The 17,912-nt window shown below is 41.3% G+C and overlaps 1 protein-coding gene across 3 annotated transcripts in view; it reads right to left on the bottom strand.

Annotated features, from left to right (window-relative positions):
• The window catches only part of TADA2A (transcriptional adaptor 2A), a 60,337-nt gene that overhangs the window by 27,368 nt on the left and 15,057 nt on the right, over nucleotides 1-17,912 (bottom strand). For all 3 annotated transcript variants that reach the window (XM_033921839.1, XM_033921837.1, XM_033921838.1), the window contains exons 5-7: nucleotides 15,401-15,558; nucleotides 10,137-10,225; nucleotides 1,279-1,351 (exon numbers count right to left, since the gene is read on the bottom strand). In XM_033921839.1, coding sequence (XP_033777730.1) covers nucleotides 1,279-1,351; nucleotides 10,137-10,225; nucleotides 15,401-15,558 — 320 coding nt within the window. The remainder of the gene's footprint in view (nucleotides 1-1,278; nucleotides 1,352-10,136; nucleotides 10,226-15,400; nucleotides 15,559-17,912) is intronic.

Here is a 17,912-nt window from a genome sequence, read left to right as displayed (position 1 = left end):
GGTTCCCAACCCTGTCCTGGAGGAACACCAGGCCAATCGGGTTTTCAGGCTAGCCCTAATGAATATGCATGAAGCAAAATTGCATGCCTATCACTTCCATCATATGCAAATCTCTCTCATGCATATTCATTAGGGCTAGCCTGAAAACCCGATTGGCCTGGTGTTCCTCCAGGACAGGGTTGGGAATCACTGGTCTAGAAAATAGGTTTCAGAAATAGCGAATTGGAAAGGTTTGGCAACAACAACAACAAAATGTCTTATCTGCCCCTTTATTTCACTTTTTGGACGTTTTTCTCTTTCTTTTGAAAATGAGCCTCATGGTTATTGTTGAGGTGAGTGGATCGCTGAAGCCTGGCTAAATGACAAAATCCAAAAGTGATAGTGAAGAAGGAATAATGGTAGTGTTATCCAATTAGAGCTGAATAAAAGGAAACACCGAAAAGCAAAATGATTTTCCCACTGCCACAACAGAGAAAGTATGATGGGGAACTTAAAATGTGTGACACTAGAGTTCAAGTACACACTGAGTGAAGAAATGTTTTTCTCCGATTTGTTCTAAATGTACTACTTAGTAGCTTCATTGTACAACTCCTAGTCTTTGTAATTTTGGACAGAGTAAACAAGCAATTAAACAGTGGGTGGGAGATCCCACATTAATTTGTAGATATTTGGGACGTTTTCATCTAATTTCTAATCCTGTTCCCTTTGTTCATCTATCACAGAAAGAGTCCTACACTTCATTAGTAAGAAATACCACTGCAGAAGAGCAGATATTTGGGTAATTTTGGGATTAATAACTAGGAATTAAATCTTAGCTGGAACATTTTTCTGGCAAAGTTTTCTAAAATCTTTACTTCAAATACAGTGCAAAGTACCTACTCGTAGAATCCATATGTTCACTTATCCTACAATAATGGCCTGTCGATATCATAGATTCTTGGATAGAACTCTTGCTTTCCAGGCAGGTAAATTAAATGAATGGTTGGGTAATATCATTATGCATTCCTCATCCTACTTCAGTTTTAGAAAATTAGTAAAAACAAAATTATTTAATCGATTTGTAAGTTAAGATTTACTGTTTTTACTTTCACATTGTATGTACGTATTGATGATTTTATATTGTGTTTTATTCTCCGATTGTCCAGCACTTCTTGTTGTAAACCGCCTCGAACTACCATGGCTTTGGAAGTATACAAGAATAAAATTATTATTATTATAGACATACCCAGTGACAGACTTCTGGGCTTCTACTGCACGTATCCCACGGGAGAGACTTACCATGTAGAACATCTGAATCATCTTCCACAAAATCAATGTCTCGCAAATCCCACTCAGCATAATTGTCAAACTCCTGCTTGAACAAAGAGTAAACAGCTGTGCATTAGATACTGAGGCTAACAAAGCCTCAGTGCTAGTTCTGTGGCTCGAACTAAGGGCAGTCAAACCCACTAAGGGCTCCTTTTATGAAATCGTGTTAGCGACTTTTTATCATGCGCTAACCCCCGCGCTAGTCAAAAAACTACCGCCTGCTCATGAGGAGGCGGTAACAGCTAGCGCGGCCGGCAAATTAGCGTGCACTATTACGCGCGTTAAACCGCTAATGCGGCTTCGTAAAAGGAGCCCTAAGAGTTTCCTTCCATCATCTATCTGTATATGTATTAAACCTGTACTGATATCTGCCATGCTTAATCTGCACATAAAATGTAAGTGCAACCATAAAGCAGGGAGAGGAATGGGGCCAGGGTCAAGTATGAGCTGTCACAAGTTTCATTAAAATTTGATATAATCGCTTATCAAAAGATTTCTTGGCGAAATACAGAAATAAAAACTATACAATGCTAAAACTGCATAGACATAATTCCAAACTAACCAGACATACTGGAACATGAAGGGAAGACGGGGAGGAACTACATTCATTATAAGATAGAACAGTGGTTCCCAAACCTGTCCTGGGGGACCCCCAGCCAGTCAGGTTTTCAAGATATCCCTAATGAATATGCATGAGAGAGATTTGCATATAATGGAAGTGACAGGTATGCAAATCTCTCTCATGCTTATTCATTAGGGATATCTTAAAAACCTGACTGGCTGGGGGTCCCCCAGGACAGGTTTGGGAACCACTGAGATAGAAAAACAATCAAGTAAGAACATCTAAATAACCGCAGTTAAAATAAATTTTCATTATTGGATATGGGCGTTTAGTAAAGTTGAGGTTATAATGAGAAAGCATCTTTAAACAGGTGACTTAACAACAAAACGCAAACACATAGGCCAACACTCTTCATATCTTATCCTCATGGAGCATAATTGGTAAAGAATTGGGGATGCATTAGTGGGGGGCCAGAGATGGAGGACAACTGGAATAAACAACAGGATGATAGGAGAGAGAATGGGGTCCTCTACCCTAGCTCCTGTTTTTCTGCCCTCGTGATCCTGTTCCTCAATCATAAGCCCCCAAACTAGTGGTCCTATAGTCACCAAATCTCAACCCTCAATCTGTGATGGTCAAGCCTGATGACCATTAATTTTCTTTTCCTAGAAAGCCATCCTTTCCAGTATATCTGCTCCTGTGCCAGTAAAGCACAAAGCTCCTCTGAGCTCCAATCAAATTATTCTCCTGCTTTCTTTCCTTAAACAGTGGAAATTCAAACATATGGCCTGTTTTTGTCTTCTTAAGGCAGGGGTAGGGAACTTCGGTCCTCAAAAGCTGTATTCCAGTCGGGTTTTCAGGATTTCCCCAATGAATATGCATGAGATCTATTTGCATGCACTGCTTTCAATGCATATTCATTGGGGAAATCCTGAAAACCCGACTGGAATACAGCTCTCGATGACCGGAGTTCCCTACCCCTGTCTTAAGGGAATGTGGGAAAAGGAAGCAGCATCACAGATAGCAGGTGAAAGTTGCGTATAACGGAAGAAGTAACGAACTTGCTAATAACACATACACATAGAGTGACACTGGCTGCGCATATTGTAGCAGGACATAACATAACATCGTATTTATAAACTGAATAACCATAAGTTCAATACAGTTAACAAAAGATTAATAATAAAAAATAATATAAGAAACACAAAACTATTTGGCCAGGTACTTTGAGAAAAGGTAAGTTTTCAACTGGGTTCTAAAATATTTGTAAGAGCAAGCACTACTCAACAACGGTAGAAATTCTTTATCATAGAAAACAGCTTGGAATGCTAATGTATGATCCAAAGATTTCTTACTTTTACAACCCCGAGCAGATGGAAAAACAAACAAAGCATGTGATCCTCTTCTATATTTATAAGATGCTATAAGGAATCTGTCAGTCATATAGATTGGAACAATACCATACATGACTTTATAGCAAAGACAACCCAACTTAAAACGCGAGCTTCCACCGGGAGCCAGTGCAACTCGTGGTAGAAGGGTGTCACATGGTCATATTTCCTCAAACCATAAATCAATTTGACTGCCGTATTCTGAATTAATCTAAGTCTAGCCATCTCTTTCTTGGTGCATGTTAAATAAACTATATTGCAGTAGTCAAGACGACTCAACAATTATCGAACTAGAAGTTTGAAAGCAGAAAACTCAAAATACAGTTTTATGGTACGCAACTTCTATAAGGTGTAATAACCTTTTTGTACCATGGCATCTATTTGCTTTTTCATGGTCAGATGTTGATCAATAACAACTCCCAATATTTTAATCCTCAAATGAATTGTATACAGTGTTGAGTCTATAGTAATTGATGGTTCATAGGAAATTTTGTGCGGGGATGCAACAAAGAACTTGGTCTTATCATGATTTAATTTAAGCTTAAATTCCTGCATCCATGAATCCATCAATTTCAATACAGACTCTATTGTTTAAGTGATATGGGGCAAAGCTGTATTACAAGGAATGATTATCCTTGAACCCAGTTCACTTAAATGAAGACCCAAAGAGGAGAGATATACATTAAATAATGTAGGTGAAAATGGGGAGCCCTGAGGGACTCCACATGGGTTTTTCCAAACCGCAGAAATCTGATTATTGGATTTAACCTGAAAAGAATCTAGATTCAAGAAACTTTAAATCATGAGAACGTTACCTTGTAATCTTAAGGCGTCTAAGCAGGCCAATAGTTTGGTGTGATCCACTAAATCAAAGGTACTACTCAGATCAAACTGGAGAACCAACATAATGCTACCCATGTTTACCCACTCCTCTCTTAGCCAAGATTACAGTCATGAACTTTTTTGATTTCCCGGTGCAACTTTCTTTAAAATTATTCCCTTTATTTTCTAACTCCTGTTACTCTCTCTTATCTATCTATATGTTCCACCTTTGTTTACATGCTATTAAAATGTTTTATTGAGTATTGTATTGACACTGTAATGTAGCATATTATGCCATACCTTGTATTGTTATTTGAATATTTTTATTGCTGTAATTGTCTATTCCCTATGTTTTGATTTATTCTTACTGTATACCACTTTGAGTGAATTCCTTCAAAAAAGTGATAAATAAATCCTTAAAAAAATACATACATACTCTCCTCTCGCTCTCCCCTGCTGTCTGCTCTCCCCATCTGATTTCCACATTTAAATTCTGCAGCACCTTAAAAACCCTTCACTTACTCACTCACTCTTCTTTCTGTTACCCGCAAAACTCACAACCCCTTTAGTCCCATTAGCATCCTCAGTTTCTTCCCCTCTCTCCTTCACTCAGTCTCCCCATCCCCTACTCCCCCGAGACCTAGGTGACAGGATTCAAGAAACATTGAGGCACAAAATCAACACACCAAACAGAAGGTAGTAAGGCGAGCCGAGCCTGAGGGGCATTCAATCCCTATCTCTTCTTCCTTACCTCCTCAACTGTGGAGGGAGAAAATGCAAAAATCAAGACGTGGTAGTTCCCATCTCAGGGTAAGTAACTAACAGTTTAAAGTGCTGTTCTATTTTCTCTGGCATCCACTGGCAGTTCTCCATTAAGATGGGAGAATGAATGCTTCATTGAGGCCCAAAGAAAAAAGGTGGTGGAATGCCACTCTGAGTATTCTGCCAGAAATTAAGTCCTGGATAACAGATACAAAAAGAGTTGAACTGGCACAAGTTTAAAATTTGTGAGCAGTAATGTTAATCATTAAAGCCGAGCTAAGCCTTAAAGACTGGCACTGCTGCTCACAAGATTCAAAAAGTACCGATTCATCCCCTTTTTATGTCTGCAAAGCAGGGAACATTGTCTGCTTTACACTTCCTTCCTTCCTGGTCCCTGTGGAACAGGTGGTAAAAGAGAAGTGAGAGGAGGAGCTGGATTAGGGATCAGAGAGGTAGTTCTCTGCTCTGGGCTCCTCTCATGTAGGAAGGTGACTGCAGAATACCCCTGATTCTTTGGCTTTGAAGTCTGGATGGAACTGCATTGCATGTCATCCCTCAGAAATTAAGCCCTGCTCTGTGTAGCTGGAGGTAATGTTGATAAAGCAAGTTTTACTTGTGTAAAGGACTCATATTCAATTGTTCAGGAGTATACATGTATAAAACATAGCCACATGCAGTTATGATGTACACAGTATTCTATAAAATATATGTGTACCTGCACAAATTTATACCGCCTTTGGAACAGGTGTAAATTTGTGTGAGTGCATTTGTGTGCTACTGGAACTGGTTCTAATTTTATTAAGAATAGCCATATTGGGTAGACCAATGGTTCTCATCTAACCCAGTATCCTAGATAAGTGCCTAGATTGCCTTTTAAAATAGGTATCTTTTCCCACCTTTGTGGAAGAATGTTTTGCTTTCTGTGGCACATCAGTCTACAAATAAGCATTGTAAGAGCCATTATAGCTATTTACATCTTATTATTCCAACCTCATAAATACTGTGCAGGCCTCCTATTTAATGACAACAGCACACATTGTAGCTTCTTTCTGCCCTGATGGAGCAACAGGTGAACAGTTGTATAACCTAGGACCTACTGTAGCCCAATTTCATATTACTTGCTTACTATGTCTATTATACAGGTACAAGATCCTTTATCTGAAATTCTGAAAACTGAAATTTGTTGCAAACCGAACAGTCAATTTCCCCAACATGACAGATGCTGAAACCAATGCAGGTGGCATGTGTTTGTCCTTCATCCTTCCCAGTAGCATCCTTTCTCCATAGCTGCCGCCTCCGTCAGCCCTCCCCCAACCCAGAACCAACAGTTCCTCTGCCATCAGGCCCCCCTTCGACCCAGCAATTTTCCCGCTGTCAGCTGCTAGAAGTCTCATCAGCCATTTTCAGAGAGAGCATGGGCAGGAGTATCGCATCGCTCCTGCCCCAATGTTCCGCTAGACCACCATGGAAGTATGGTAGTCCTGGGGATCCTGCTGCTGGATCTGGGATGGGGGTTGGTCGTCACTCTCTGGTGTGGGGGAAGTGGGAAGGAGGGAGGGAGTATATATGGTACAGGTACAAGATCCATACCAAAAAGCTCAGAAAACTGAAATATGCCTGTTTCCAAAGATTTTGGATAAAGGATCTTATATCTGTACTGGTTTCAACTTGCACTTAACAGCTAGTAGAGAATACTCACTTCAACTTCTCCCTGACAAAACAAATGAAATCTACGTGGGGAACATCAGAAGAATAGAAACAAGGCGCTCCTATAGAATTAAGTGGGAGCAATTAGTTCCATGATTGATCAGAGCTGCTAGAAAGCAGAAGACTGAAGTTTAAGAACCTAATGCACGAGGTCCATAAGGCATTATACAGGTCATGTGTTCCAGGGTATGGGGAAATTTCCTTCTTCCAGTTTCTTTTCCATCTTCTACTCATCTAATCTAACATTTTTTGAGGAATTCTTTGTATAAATAAATTAGTGATTTGATAATAGAAAAATATTAGAAAAATGGCATCAATAAGGGTGGGGTGGGGGGTGGGTTTCTATTATATGAAAAATAAAAGTAACTAGAGGGATCTCAGGATGGGAGAGGGAGGGTTATATTTGCAATTATAAGATATAATGATAAGATGTACAAGTGTTTAAATCTATTTTATTTCTTGCAATGTTTGTACACTTGATGAAAGTTTTAAAATTAATAAAGAATTAAAAAAAAAAAAAAATTTAGTGATTTGATCAGTCTTTGCTTCAAATTATGGGTGACCTATCAAAAGCGCACCGGACTTTGGTGCGCTGACAATCTAGCGGCGACATTTGCATGCATGACATATGCGCACCGCCGTTGAAGCCTTTCCATTAGCACTCTGAGGGGGGCTGTGTGGTCCTCGCACTACCGTTGGGGATGGGGTGGAGGGGAAACACCCCCCCTCAACTACACTGAAAACTCCTGAACATTGGTTGCCAATATCACATCGTATTATCTATAAAATAGCATTACTTTCATTTAAGACCCGCCAATCTAATCTGCCTACCTTTTTGGACAAGTTACTTCATCCAGAACTCTGCGGTCCTCTGACCAAAACCTTTTCTCAGTACCATCTCTCAAAGTTGTCGTCACAAGACGAGCAGAAATATTTTCAGTAACTGCGCCTCAATTATGAAATTCTTTGCCTGGATATATTAGAGGAGAACCCGCTCTAGAAAAGTTTAAATGTTTTTTGAAAAGATCTTCGATCCAAGATGGCGGCTTCAAGCTAGACGCGCTGAACTGTTCGCGTCGGGTCTGTCCTTAATTTAGAAATTTTCTTTGTATCAAGCCCTGCACGGGCTTTGTGGATACTTACAAGCATGCCAAAGAGAAGAGGCCGGAACGCTGCTGCTGCCTTGCGGCGTCCCGAAGTTCCCCCTCTGGGCAACATAGAACAGATCCTGAGGCGAATACAGGAGGTCTCCCGAGCGTTGGATGGAGGCCTTTTGAGGACACAGGGAGGCAAATCCGTTGTTGTTCTTCTAAGGCACGATGTCACGCTGAGCCCCGATGCAAGGGCGCCGCCCCTACAACCACAGGTCACCAGCTCTCCCAGGGGTGGGGAAACCCCGGAGCCCATGGTGTTTTCTCCCTCAGAGGCAAGATTGGAACTGGGAGAAGGCTTGGAGGTTGGGGCTCACATTCAAGGAGCCCTAACCAATATACCTGGGGATATTCCAACTTCACTTGGGGGCGATATCCAGGAGGCAGGTCCTGAAGAATACCCACAAAATGGTGAGCACTCTACTGTCTTACAAACTTCGATTTCTTTGGTAAAGCCTGCAGTGGTAACCTTAGAATCTTTATGGGATTTAATTGCTGGCTTTGTGGAGTCCACTTCTCCTAAATTTCAATACTTGGAAAGTAAAATTATAAAACAAACAAAGCAATTGAATGATTTGAGAGAAGAATTGACTGACTCAAAAGCATCTATACAGAAAATTGAAAAGGAAATCTCCATATCTAAACAACTTCAAGAGACTCTGGTCAAGGATAATACCAACTTGAAAAGGAAAGTTGAAATGCTTGAGAATAATTCTCGTAGTAATAATTTAAGGTTAATTAATTTTCCTAAACTTGAGATGGTAAATCCTAGAGAAATGCTTAGGAGATATTTAGTGGAAATATTAGAAGTATCAGAGGAAATGTTACCACCATTCTCACGGGTCTATTATTTGCCAATGAAAGCTTTTGTAGAACAACAAAAAGAACTGGACAAACGAACTTTAAATGTTTCAGAAATATTAGAGACATCTTATAAGGACTTAGCATTGCCAGCAACTCTGATTATAACCGTGGCGCTCCCGTTAGATAAAACATGGCTATTGAGACTTTACTTTAAAAATAGACAAAAAGTTTTTCTTGGTTGTAAAGTACAGATGTTTCCTGATTTTACAAGGGAAACACAGAAGCGTCACCGGGAATTTCTTCTTTTGAAACCTGGGGTTACATCTCTGGGGGCTACCTTTTATTTGAGACACCCATGTAAATGTATAGTGTGTTACCGCTCTGTTAAGTATGTGTTCTTTGAACCATCTCAATTGACAACTTTTGTAACAATGTCTCGTCTGGATCGAGGAATATCTTAAACCCTACATATAAATATGAGATCTCAATTTCAGTGCTATAGTTTTTTAGCATCTTGCTATAAAATTTTATTTTTCTTGCTTTATATTATTCGCTATTTCTAAATCTTGGATCTAAAGGAGGACTTGAGCAAAATAGTTAAATAATATTTTTCTTATTGGACGTAAATTTATTTCTTGTTCTTATGTTATTATGACTAATGCTTTCTGTACAAGTGTTAAACTTGAATTTAAATTGAAAATTAATAAAGATATATAAATATAAATGTTTTTTGAAAATGTTTCTTTTTAAAGATGCTTTCGATAATTAAAATTCACCAATCAAACTTATTTTTGTAGGTCTTTTGCTTTTATATTTTTGCTTCTTCTTTTAGCCCCTCCCTATAATGTGACTCTTCATTATTATCTTTTCTAAAATTTTTGGAGTTCAATCCCCTCTCCCATTGTTGTCTGTAAGTCTGTCTATTTTTGTTAACGTCTATGTGAAATGTTCCTGTTACCCCTTTTTACTTTTTTATATTTGTAATTCGCTTTGAAATTACGTTATAAGCGTTTGCATCAAATTTTAATAAACATGAACAGCTAAAACGGAAAGGAGAACGGGAGTTTTCAGTGTACTTGGGGGGAGGGGGGTTTTCCCCCTCCCAAACAGGAATGTGAGGACTTGTAAATGGACTGGTGGGGGTCCCCCCCCCACTCACAGTGCTAATGGGAAGGCTTCAAAGTGGCAGCGAACAAATGTCATCATCGGATTGTCGGCGCACCAAAGTCCAGCACACTTTTGACGGCGTACCAAATTATGTTGTACAAAAGGAATTATAGGATGACAGGACTGAAGAAGATTCCCGCCAAAGAAAGGAGACAGTGTACCTAAACCATCTTATACGTCTAATGTGCTCCTAAAAGCCTTCAGTGATGGAGATTCTATCACCTCCTTTCATAACTTGCTCTAGGGCTGAATCAACCTTAAAGTCAGATCATTCCTTTTAACACCTTTTCAAAATCTCCCCTGCCACTATTTCAGTCCATTATTTCTTGGCCTTTCCTTCATGAGGAGATAAAATAACTACTGTAATCACCATCTTAATTGTAAGTTATTTTAATGCGTTTAAAGCCTGCTTTTATTTCACCTCTAACAGATCGCCAATTGAAGAATGATTATTATTTTTACCTCTATGAAATCTGCTCTGGCAGGCATGTATCCAGCCATGTCCCTGGAGAGAAGAGAATCAAACGTAGGCCGTGGCGGATCATCCAATGCTGAAAGAAAGGTTGTTTTTGAATTACAAAAAAAATAATAGAAATGGCAAATTTGAAACATGTGCTCTTTATACAGAATGAAGAAAATGCACTTTAAATTTTATCCAGCCTCTGTTTCCCTCCACTTATATGATCTGAATTGAACAAGCTCTTTGTTGTAATTGGCAATAACCTCTCAGGATTACTTCACTATTTAAATTTACACCTGACTTGGGGCTATTTTGGCAGCCCTAATTATAAAAGCACAAGCTGAACCAGTTCTAGTCTTAACCTTTTATGTCCATGGACTTCTCTTGTTCATCTGGAGGGACTGCAAGTATGGACTCAGAGATACAGTGGGGTGAAATTATGAGTAACCCACCTGTCTCTTTGTAGTCAAACTGATACAAATGGCTAATTGTAATTTAATCTAATCCTTGGCTTTATATACAGAGTCTTTATTCTAAGAAAGCTCGATCCGGTTTACAATAATTAACTTAAAAAAATATAAACCATAAAAAAATGAAAATAATTAATTTCCAAAATGTTTAGTAAATAAAGTAGTTTTCAAAAGCTTACGAAAATATAGAAGGCCCGACTTAGTGCAGGAAGAGGCGGTTGGAGCATACAGCGAGTGATTTCCCGCACTCGCCGGCGCTCCAGCTGTTCTCTTCCGTCTCCCCCATGAAAAACCGTATTCGTGGGTTTTCAAGATTTGTGGAGGTTCCTGGAACGCTCCCCGCGAATATCGGGAGAGTACTGTACATGAAACTATCTTTCCTGGGAGCACTGGGCTGCCAATATGCAGTCTGATGGTCATGGACACTGACCTACAAGTGCACTCACTCTGCAGCCCCTCAATATCTCTCCACACTTCTCCCCGCCCCCTCCGTGAACGCTGTTCATCGGGCAAGTCCCTCCTATCCATACCCTTTTCCACTGCCACCTCCAGACTCCGTCCCTTCTATCTCGCTGCGTTGTATGCATGGAACAGACTGCCTGAGTCATTACGTCAGGTGCAGTCTCTGGCAGTATTCAAATCCAAGCTAAAAGCCCACTTTTTCAATGCTGCCTTCAACTAACTCCCACTCACCATAAAATTACCTATGTCCATCTTATCATTCTCTCTACAAGAAACTCCCCAACCCCTATATGTTCTGTCTGTCCAATTAGATTGCAAGCTCTTCTGAGTTAATTGTACAGCGCTGTGTATCCTTTTTAGCACTACAGAAATGATAAATAGGGGTTGGTATTAAGTAAAAATACCTCAACACCTGATCCTATTTTGATTTAGAGAGCTGCTCCTGACCCCCACTACTCATGAGGGAAACTTCTTGGTTGGTGCTGGATTGGGGAGGGTAGACTTTGGGGATGGAGATATAGAGGGGCATTTTGGATACGAAATCTAAGTCTGACTTTGGATGTTTTGAAAAAATGTCCAAAAATTAGGTGGAGAAAATGGCCCATGTAGTTATCTAATGTTATTCTTGCCATTAACAAAAAATAAAAAGTCCAAAATAAGCCTGTATTTAGTAGAGACCAGCATTTTTAAAGGACTGGCCACACAGACATGCAAGCAAAGCAGTGGGACACCCTAGGGTACTGCTGTGGACTTCACATTAGGAGTGCCACGTACACAACTCACCATAACCCTCATACATTATATGGTGAGCCCTTCAAAACCTACTATACCCACCTGTCTACTACTCCAATTGCCCTTATGCCTGCAGGTTCCACCTACATCCAATACACATGCGGGGAAACAAGTAAATATAAGAGATGTCTGGAGTTAATATGTGTGATAGTATTTCCTAATCAATTGATTGTGTGGTGTCACCTATTTGGCAGTACAGTTGGTTTTTGTGGGCTCACGCTTTCCATCACAAATGTACTAGTTAGGATGGCATATGGGTCTGGGTCCCCTTCTCTGCAGTTCACTGCACTGCCTACCAGGCTACTCCACAGACCTGCTTGCAGTTCTACTAGGATTGGCCAGAATATCTGCACAGCAGCTGTCATAGAGGCAGATATGCACTGTTTCATGCAGATATTTGTGAGATGGGATGGGGTCAGTGTCATCTGGTCAAGTTGGATACCTTTTTGGCCCTTATTTGTTTTAAAAACAGGTCCAGCCCAAAACGACCAAACTGTGTCCTGGACGTTTTATAAAATGTTTGATTATCGCTGTAAAACATCCAAGTGCAAAGCCTGCCCAGAAGACGCCCCCTTAAGATTTAGATCAGGGGTGTCCAACCTGCGGCTCGAGGGCCGCATGCGGCCCCAGGGCCACATGTGGCCCCATGAAGTATTTTGTGCAGCCCTGGTCGAGGGCGATGCAGTGTTTTCCTCTGCTGCCCCCGGGTGTTTACCATCTTGCCGGCTCCCTCCTCTGTCTTGCTGCAGTGTTTGCACGTTTGTGCAGCCCAGGGAAGCCAAAAGGTTGGACACCCCTGATTTAGACACACTGGAGACACAAACGAAAGATGCCTAAAAAGCCAGTTTCAAAAATAAATTTACTATCGGATTCAATAACTTTGTTATTTTCACAAGTTTAAAATGGCCTGCCCAGAGGACTTAGGGCCTCTTTTACAAAGGCGCGCTAAGCGTTTTAGCGCGGATTTAGCACGTGCTAAATCAACGTACGCTAACAGCTAACGCATCCATAGGATAGCATGCATGCGATAGTGTTTAGCGCGTGATAATATTTAGCGCGTGCTAAAAGGCAAAGTGCACCTTTGTAAAAGAGGGGTTAGTAACCGTTAAGCACCGACGGGCCCTTTTTGTGCTAGGTTAGGCTAAATTTCATTCATTTCTTTTTTTATCTATTTGTAAAATCTGGTCTTCTGACTTTTGTAAACCAAGTCGAGCTCTGCGCGGAGATGGCCCAGTATATAAACCAAATATTAGTGCACACCGGCTGCTAAGAGAGCGAATAGAATGCTAGGTATAATCAAGAAGGGTATTACTACCAGAACGAAAGAAGTTATCCTGCCGTTGTATCGGGCGATGGTGCGTCCGCATCTGGAGTACTGCGTCCAATATTGGTCGCCGTACCTTAAGAAGGATATGGCGTTACTCGAGAGGGTTCAGAGGAGAGCGACACGTCTGATAAAAGGGATGGAAAACCTTTCATACGATGAGAGATTGGAGAAACTGGGACTCTTTTCCCTGGAGAAGAAGAGACTTAGAGGGGATATGATAGACTTACAAGATCATGAAAGGCAGAGAGAGAGTGGAGAGGGACAGATTCTTCAAACTTTCGAAAAATAAAAGAACAAGAGGGCATTCGGAAAAGTTGAAAGGGGACAGATTCAAAACGAATGCTAGGAAGTTCTTCTTTACCCAACGTGAGGTGGACACTTGGAATGCGCTTCCAGAGGGAGTAATAGGGCAGAGCATGGTACTGGGGTTCAAGAAAGGATTGAACAATTTCCTGCTGGAAAAGGGGATAGAGGGGGTATAGATAGAGCATTACTGCACAGGTCCTGGACCTGTTGGGCCGCCACGTTAGCGGACTGCTGGGCACGATGGACCTCAGGTCTGACCCAGCAGAGGCATTGCTTATGTTCTTAACTGCAGTACCTCTGTTACCACAAGTTAGTGAATCCTATGGTAAATTTTCACTTGGAAAATACAATACAACAGTGCACTCTTTTACTGCAACTTAGTAAAGAGGCGGTTGATAAATCTTTTAAATTAAATAAATAAATAAAATAAGCCCTTTGTGTACTTGAATGTTCATCACCTGGAACTGCAACTGAAAAGGTGTGCACTAAAACCAAATAAATCCTAAGAAATAAAATAACTGTCCCCTGGGAACAGCTACATAGATACATCTCGTAGAAGTTCCTTCCTATTATTAATCCCCAAATGCATTACTCTGCATTTCTTTGCATTGAATTTTAGTTGCCAGGCATTAGACCATTCCTCTAACTTTTGTATGAAAAAGGATCTGCAAAAGTTAGAGGAATGGTCTAATGCCTGGCAACTAAAATTCAATGCAAAGAAATGCAGAGTAATGCATTTGGGGATTAATAATAGGAAGGAACCGTATATGCTGGGAGGAGAGAAGCTGATATGCACGGACGGGGAGAGGGACCTTGGGGTGATAGTGTCCGAAGATCTAAAGGCAAAAAAACAGTGTGACAAGGCAGTGGCTGCTGCCAGAAGGATTCTGGGCTGTATAAAGAGAGGCGTAGTCAGTAGAAGAAAGAAGGTGTTGATGCCCCTGTACAGGTCATTGGTGAGGCCCCACTTGGAGTATTGTGTTCAGTTTTGGAGACCGTATCTGACGAAAGACGTAAGAAGACTTGAGGCGGTCCAGAGGAGGGCGACGAAAATGATAGGAGGCTTGCACCAGAAGACATATGAGGAGAGACTGGAAGCCCTGAATATGTATACCGTAGAGGAAAGGAGAGACAGGGGAGATATGATTCAGACGTTCAAATACTTAAAGGGTATTAACGTAGAACAAAATCTTTTCCAGAGAAAGGAAAATGGTAAAACCAGAGGACATAATTTGAGGTTGAGGGGTGGTAGATTCAGGGGCAATGTTAGGAAATTCTACTTTACGGAGAGGGTGGTGGATGCCTGGAATGCGCTCCCGAGAGAGGTGGTGGAGAGTAAAACTGTGACTGAGTTCAAAGAAGCGTGGGATGAACACAGAAGATTTAGAATCAGAAAATAATATTAAAGATTGAACTAGGCCAGTTACTGGGCAGACTTGTACGGTCTGTGTCTGTGTATGGCCGTTTGGAGGAGGATGGGCAGGGGAGGGCTTCAATGGCTGGGAGGGTGTAGATGGGCTGGAGTAAGTCTTAACAGAGATTTCGGCAGTTGGAACCCAAGCACAGTACCGGGTAAAGCTTTGGATTCTCGCCCAGAAATAGCTAAGAAGAAAAAAAAAAAAAAAATTTTAAATTGAATCAGGTTGGGCAGACTGGATGGACCATTCGGGTCTTTATCTGCCGTCATCTACTATGTAAACACACTGACCCTAAGTACACCTGCTTTTTACATGCTCAAGTCCCTTATACAACACACCATTCTTCTCAAAAGCATAAAGGCCTCATTTTAAACCCAGACCAAGCTTGTTCTGGCAGGATTTGAACCACCACCTTACAGCTGGTAAGGAAGCATTCTTTACAATGACTCTATGATGGAACTGAACTTGCTGTCTCTATCATTCCTGCTTACGATAGAATGGAATGGCTGTTACTGCGTTCTTTGCTTCTTCTGCATGCTTTAAGTTTAACAGCGTGGATGCAAAGAGGGGATTGTTGATGAAATGTTTCATATAGTGTTTCTCGCAGTCGTCTTTGGATTTGGTGCGCATCTGATTGGCCACATCCTGCCTGAAGAAAAAAGAAGCTAGTTTACCATCTATCTGCTCATATGCTAGTAAAGCGATACTTAACATCATACCTCAGTCTGTAAATATTAATTGTTGTCAGTCCAACAACTATTCCATTACATATTAAATTGCGTTTGTGTGGTTGGATAACAGTGGCTGACGGAATTTCAGTTTCTATTACAGTGCTGAAACTGGCCCAAAATCCCTTTACTGCATGGTTTTGGCTGAAAGATTATTTTAATTTGTAGACAAAAATGACAATGTTTTTGGTGGAAGCTGAAAATGGGTGCTTTATCCCATTTGTCTCTCTCTCTCCTCCTGAACAGGAGCTGTCCCAACCCCCCAGGCCTATCTTACAATTGTTGGTGGTCTAGGTGTATAGTTGGGGCAGGAGTTGTTCCTGCCCATTCAGGTTCTGCTTTCAAAATGGCTTCCATGACTGGGTTCCTGCCCTAACTACACCACCAGGAAGTCCTACGGGGAGGAGCCACTCTTTGTATTCTTTATTTCTGCAAGTGATTGCAATATTGTAGAGTGCTCCAAATAAATGCTTTTGACACAAAATTTTAGCAGGAATTAAATCTGTAAGTTTGTGATAAACACTGTGGCTTTTAGCTTCAGTTTTCATTAGCTGCTGTCCTTGTGTGTACAGGCTATTTTGTTTGGAGGCAAAACATGGTTTTTCATATGGTGACCAGATGTCTGGATTTACCTGGACGGATATGTCCTCATTTTAGAGGACTGTCCGGGTATTTGGACGGCTAATTCAAAACCTGGCACTTTGTTGAGATTGGCAAACTGTTGAGCTTATGAGATTAGGGCAGAGTCTGGAGTGCATCTGCGGATGCAACACGGTGACATCACATGCATGCAAGCATGCATATAACGGCATCATGTCGCATCTGCACATGCACAGATTGCACTCCAGACTTAGCCCGAAGAGATGAGGTTTGCAAGAGGCTTGGGAGGAGGGGGGGTGGAACAGGCAGAGCCATGCGTCCTCTTTTCCCAGATGCAAAATCTGGTAACGCTAGTATTTCATTAGTTAAGTTATTATATTCTGGCTTGGATATTGTGGGTCTAGCAGAGGGATGCAGACTCTTTTTTTGGGGGGGAGGGAGGGGAAGATTTTTATTGGTATGAACAGAACACCACTAGAAACCAGGAACCAAGAAGCAGCAAATACAAGGAAAGGCAAATATGGTAAAAATACAACAGTAAACACGAGAGATAGCCATACACCCTCCGCTCCCAGTAAAACAACAAAGCAAAACAAAAAGCAATCCAAAACTGGACATCCAAGTAGTTGTAGAAGAACTCATACAAAGATAAACCCTAGAAAAGAAAAGTCTCCTGGCATGCCCTGTCCATGATTTTCTGCTTTTCAGCTTCCCCCCACTTCCAACTCCCTCCTCCCAGGACCCCACCTCACTCCTGAAAGGACACCCAACAATGCAAATATACCCGGTGCTTAGAGTTGTCGGAGTGGGCCCTTCGCATCCGCTTCCATGAGGCCATCTGCGACATAAGGTTCTCCCGGTGTTGGAACATAGGGCAAGTAGGACCCATTCAATGCTGCAGTATGGTCTTCTTAACCAATCCAAAAGCCACCAGCAAAAAGCACCGGTGGTGCTCCAAAAGCCCCATATCCTCCAATGATCCCTCCACTTCCAGTAGCGTTTTATAAGACCACTCAGGAGATATACCAACAACCCGCTCAAGCGAGTGAAACACCTGTGTCCACAAGGATCCTAAAGAGGGACATTCCAAAAAATGATGTACTATAGTGCCTCTGGGTACAGTGCACCGAGGACAAGCATCATCAGTTTCCCTTTACAACGAGTGATATAAGCCTTATGAAGCAATTTAAGATGAAGCGCCTGTAAACCCACAGTAGAAGATATCTGGCTGGTTGATAGAAAACTCTGAGATAACTCCTCCGCAGAGACCACCTTCCCCAAGCTGGGGATGCAGACTCTTAACAGTCTCCAGTGGCCCTCACTGGTTCACATTCACACAAACAAACTTGAATTTTTTGGTTTCAGCTTTGGACTAAACCAGGTGATATGTTTCAGCTTCAGCAGAAAGCTTTCAGAATGTTTCATTTGGCCTCTTTCAGAAAATTGTTGTTGGTGTCTACTACTCTGGGCAGTCTATTGGCAGTGATTATGCAGTAGAAATTCACTAACAAACAAAAGGAGCAAAAAGAGTTCCACGGGATGTCAGCAAATGAACAAACAAACAAAGTGGAACACCTTGAAGTCCAAAGCACCTTTAATAAAGCATAAAAAACAGTCCAAATAATAACAAATTGCTCTCTGGGAGAACAGACTAAATTCAAAGCAGTCACTTTCT

This window comes from Geotrypetes seraphini, chromosome 15 (genome assembly GCF_902459505.1).
Source record: "Geotrypetes seraphini chromosome 15, aGeoSer1.1, whole genome shotgun sequence".
Lineage (NCBI taxonomy): Eukaryota > Metazoa > Chordata > Amphibia > Gymnophiona > Dermophiidae > Geotrypetes > Geotrypetes seraphini.
The sequence above is the reverse complement of the archived record's forward strand: the minus strand, read 5'-3'. Positions and strand labels throughout refer to the sequence as shown.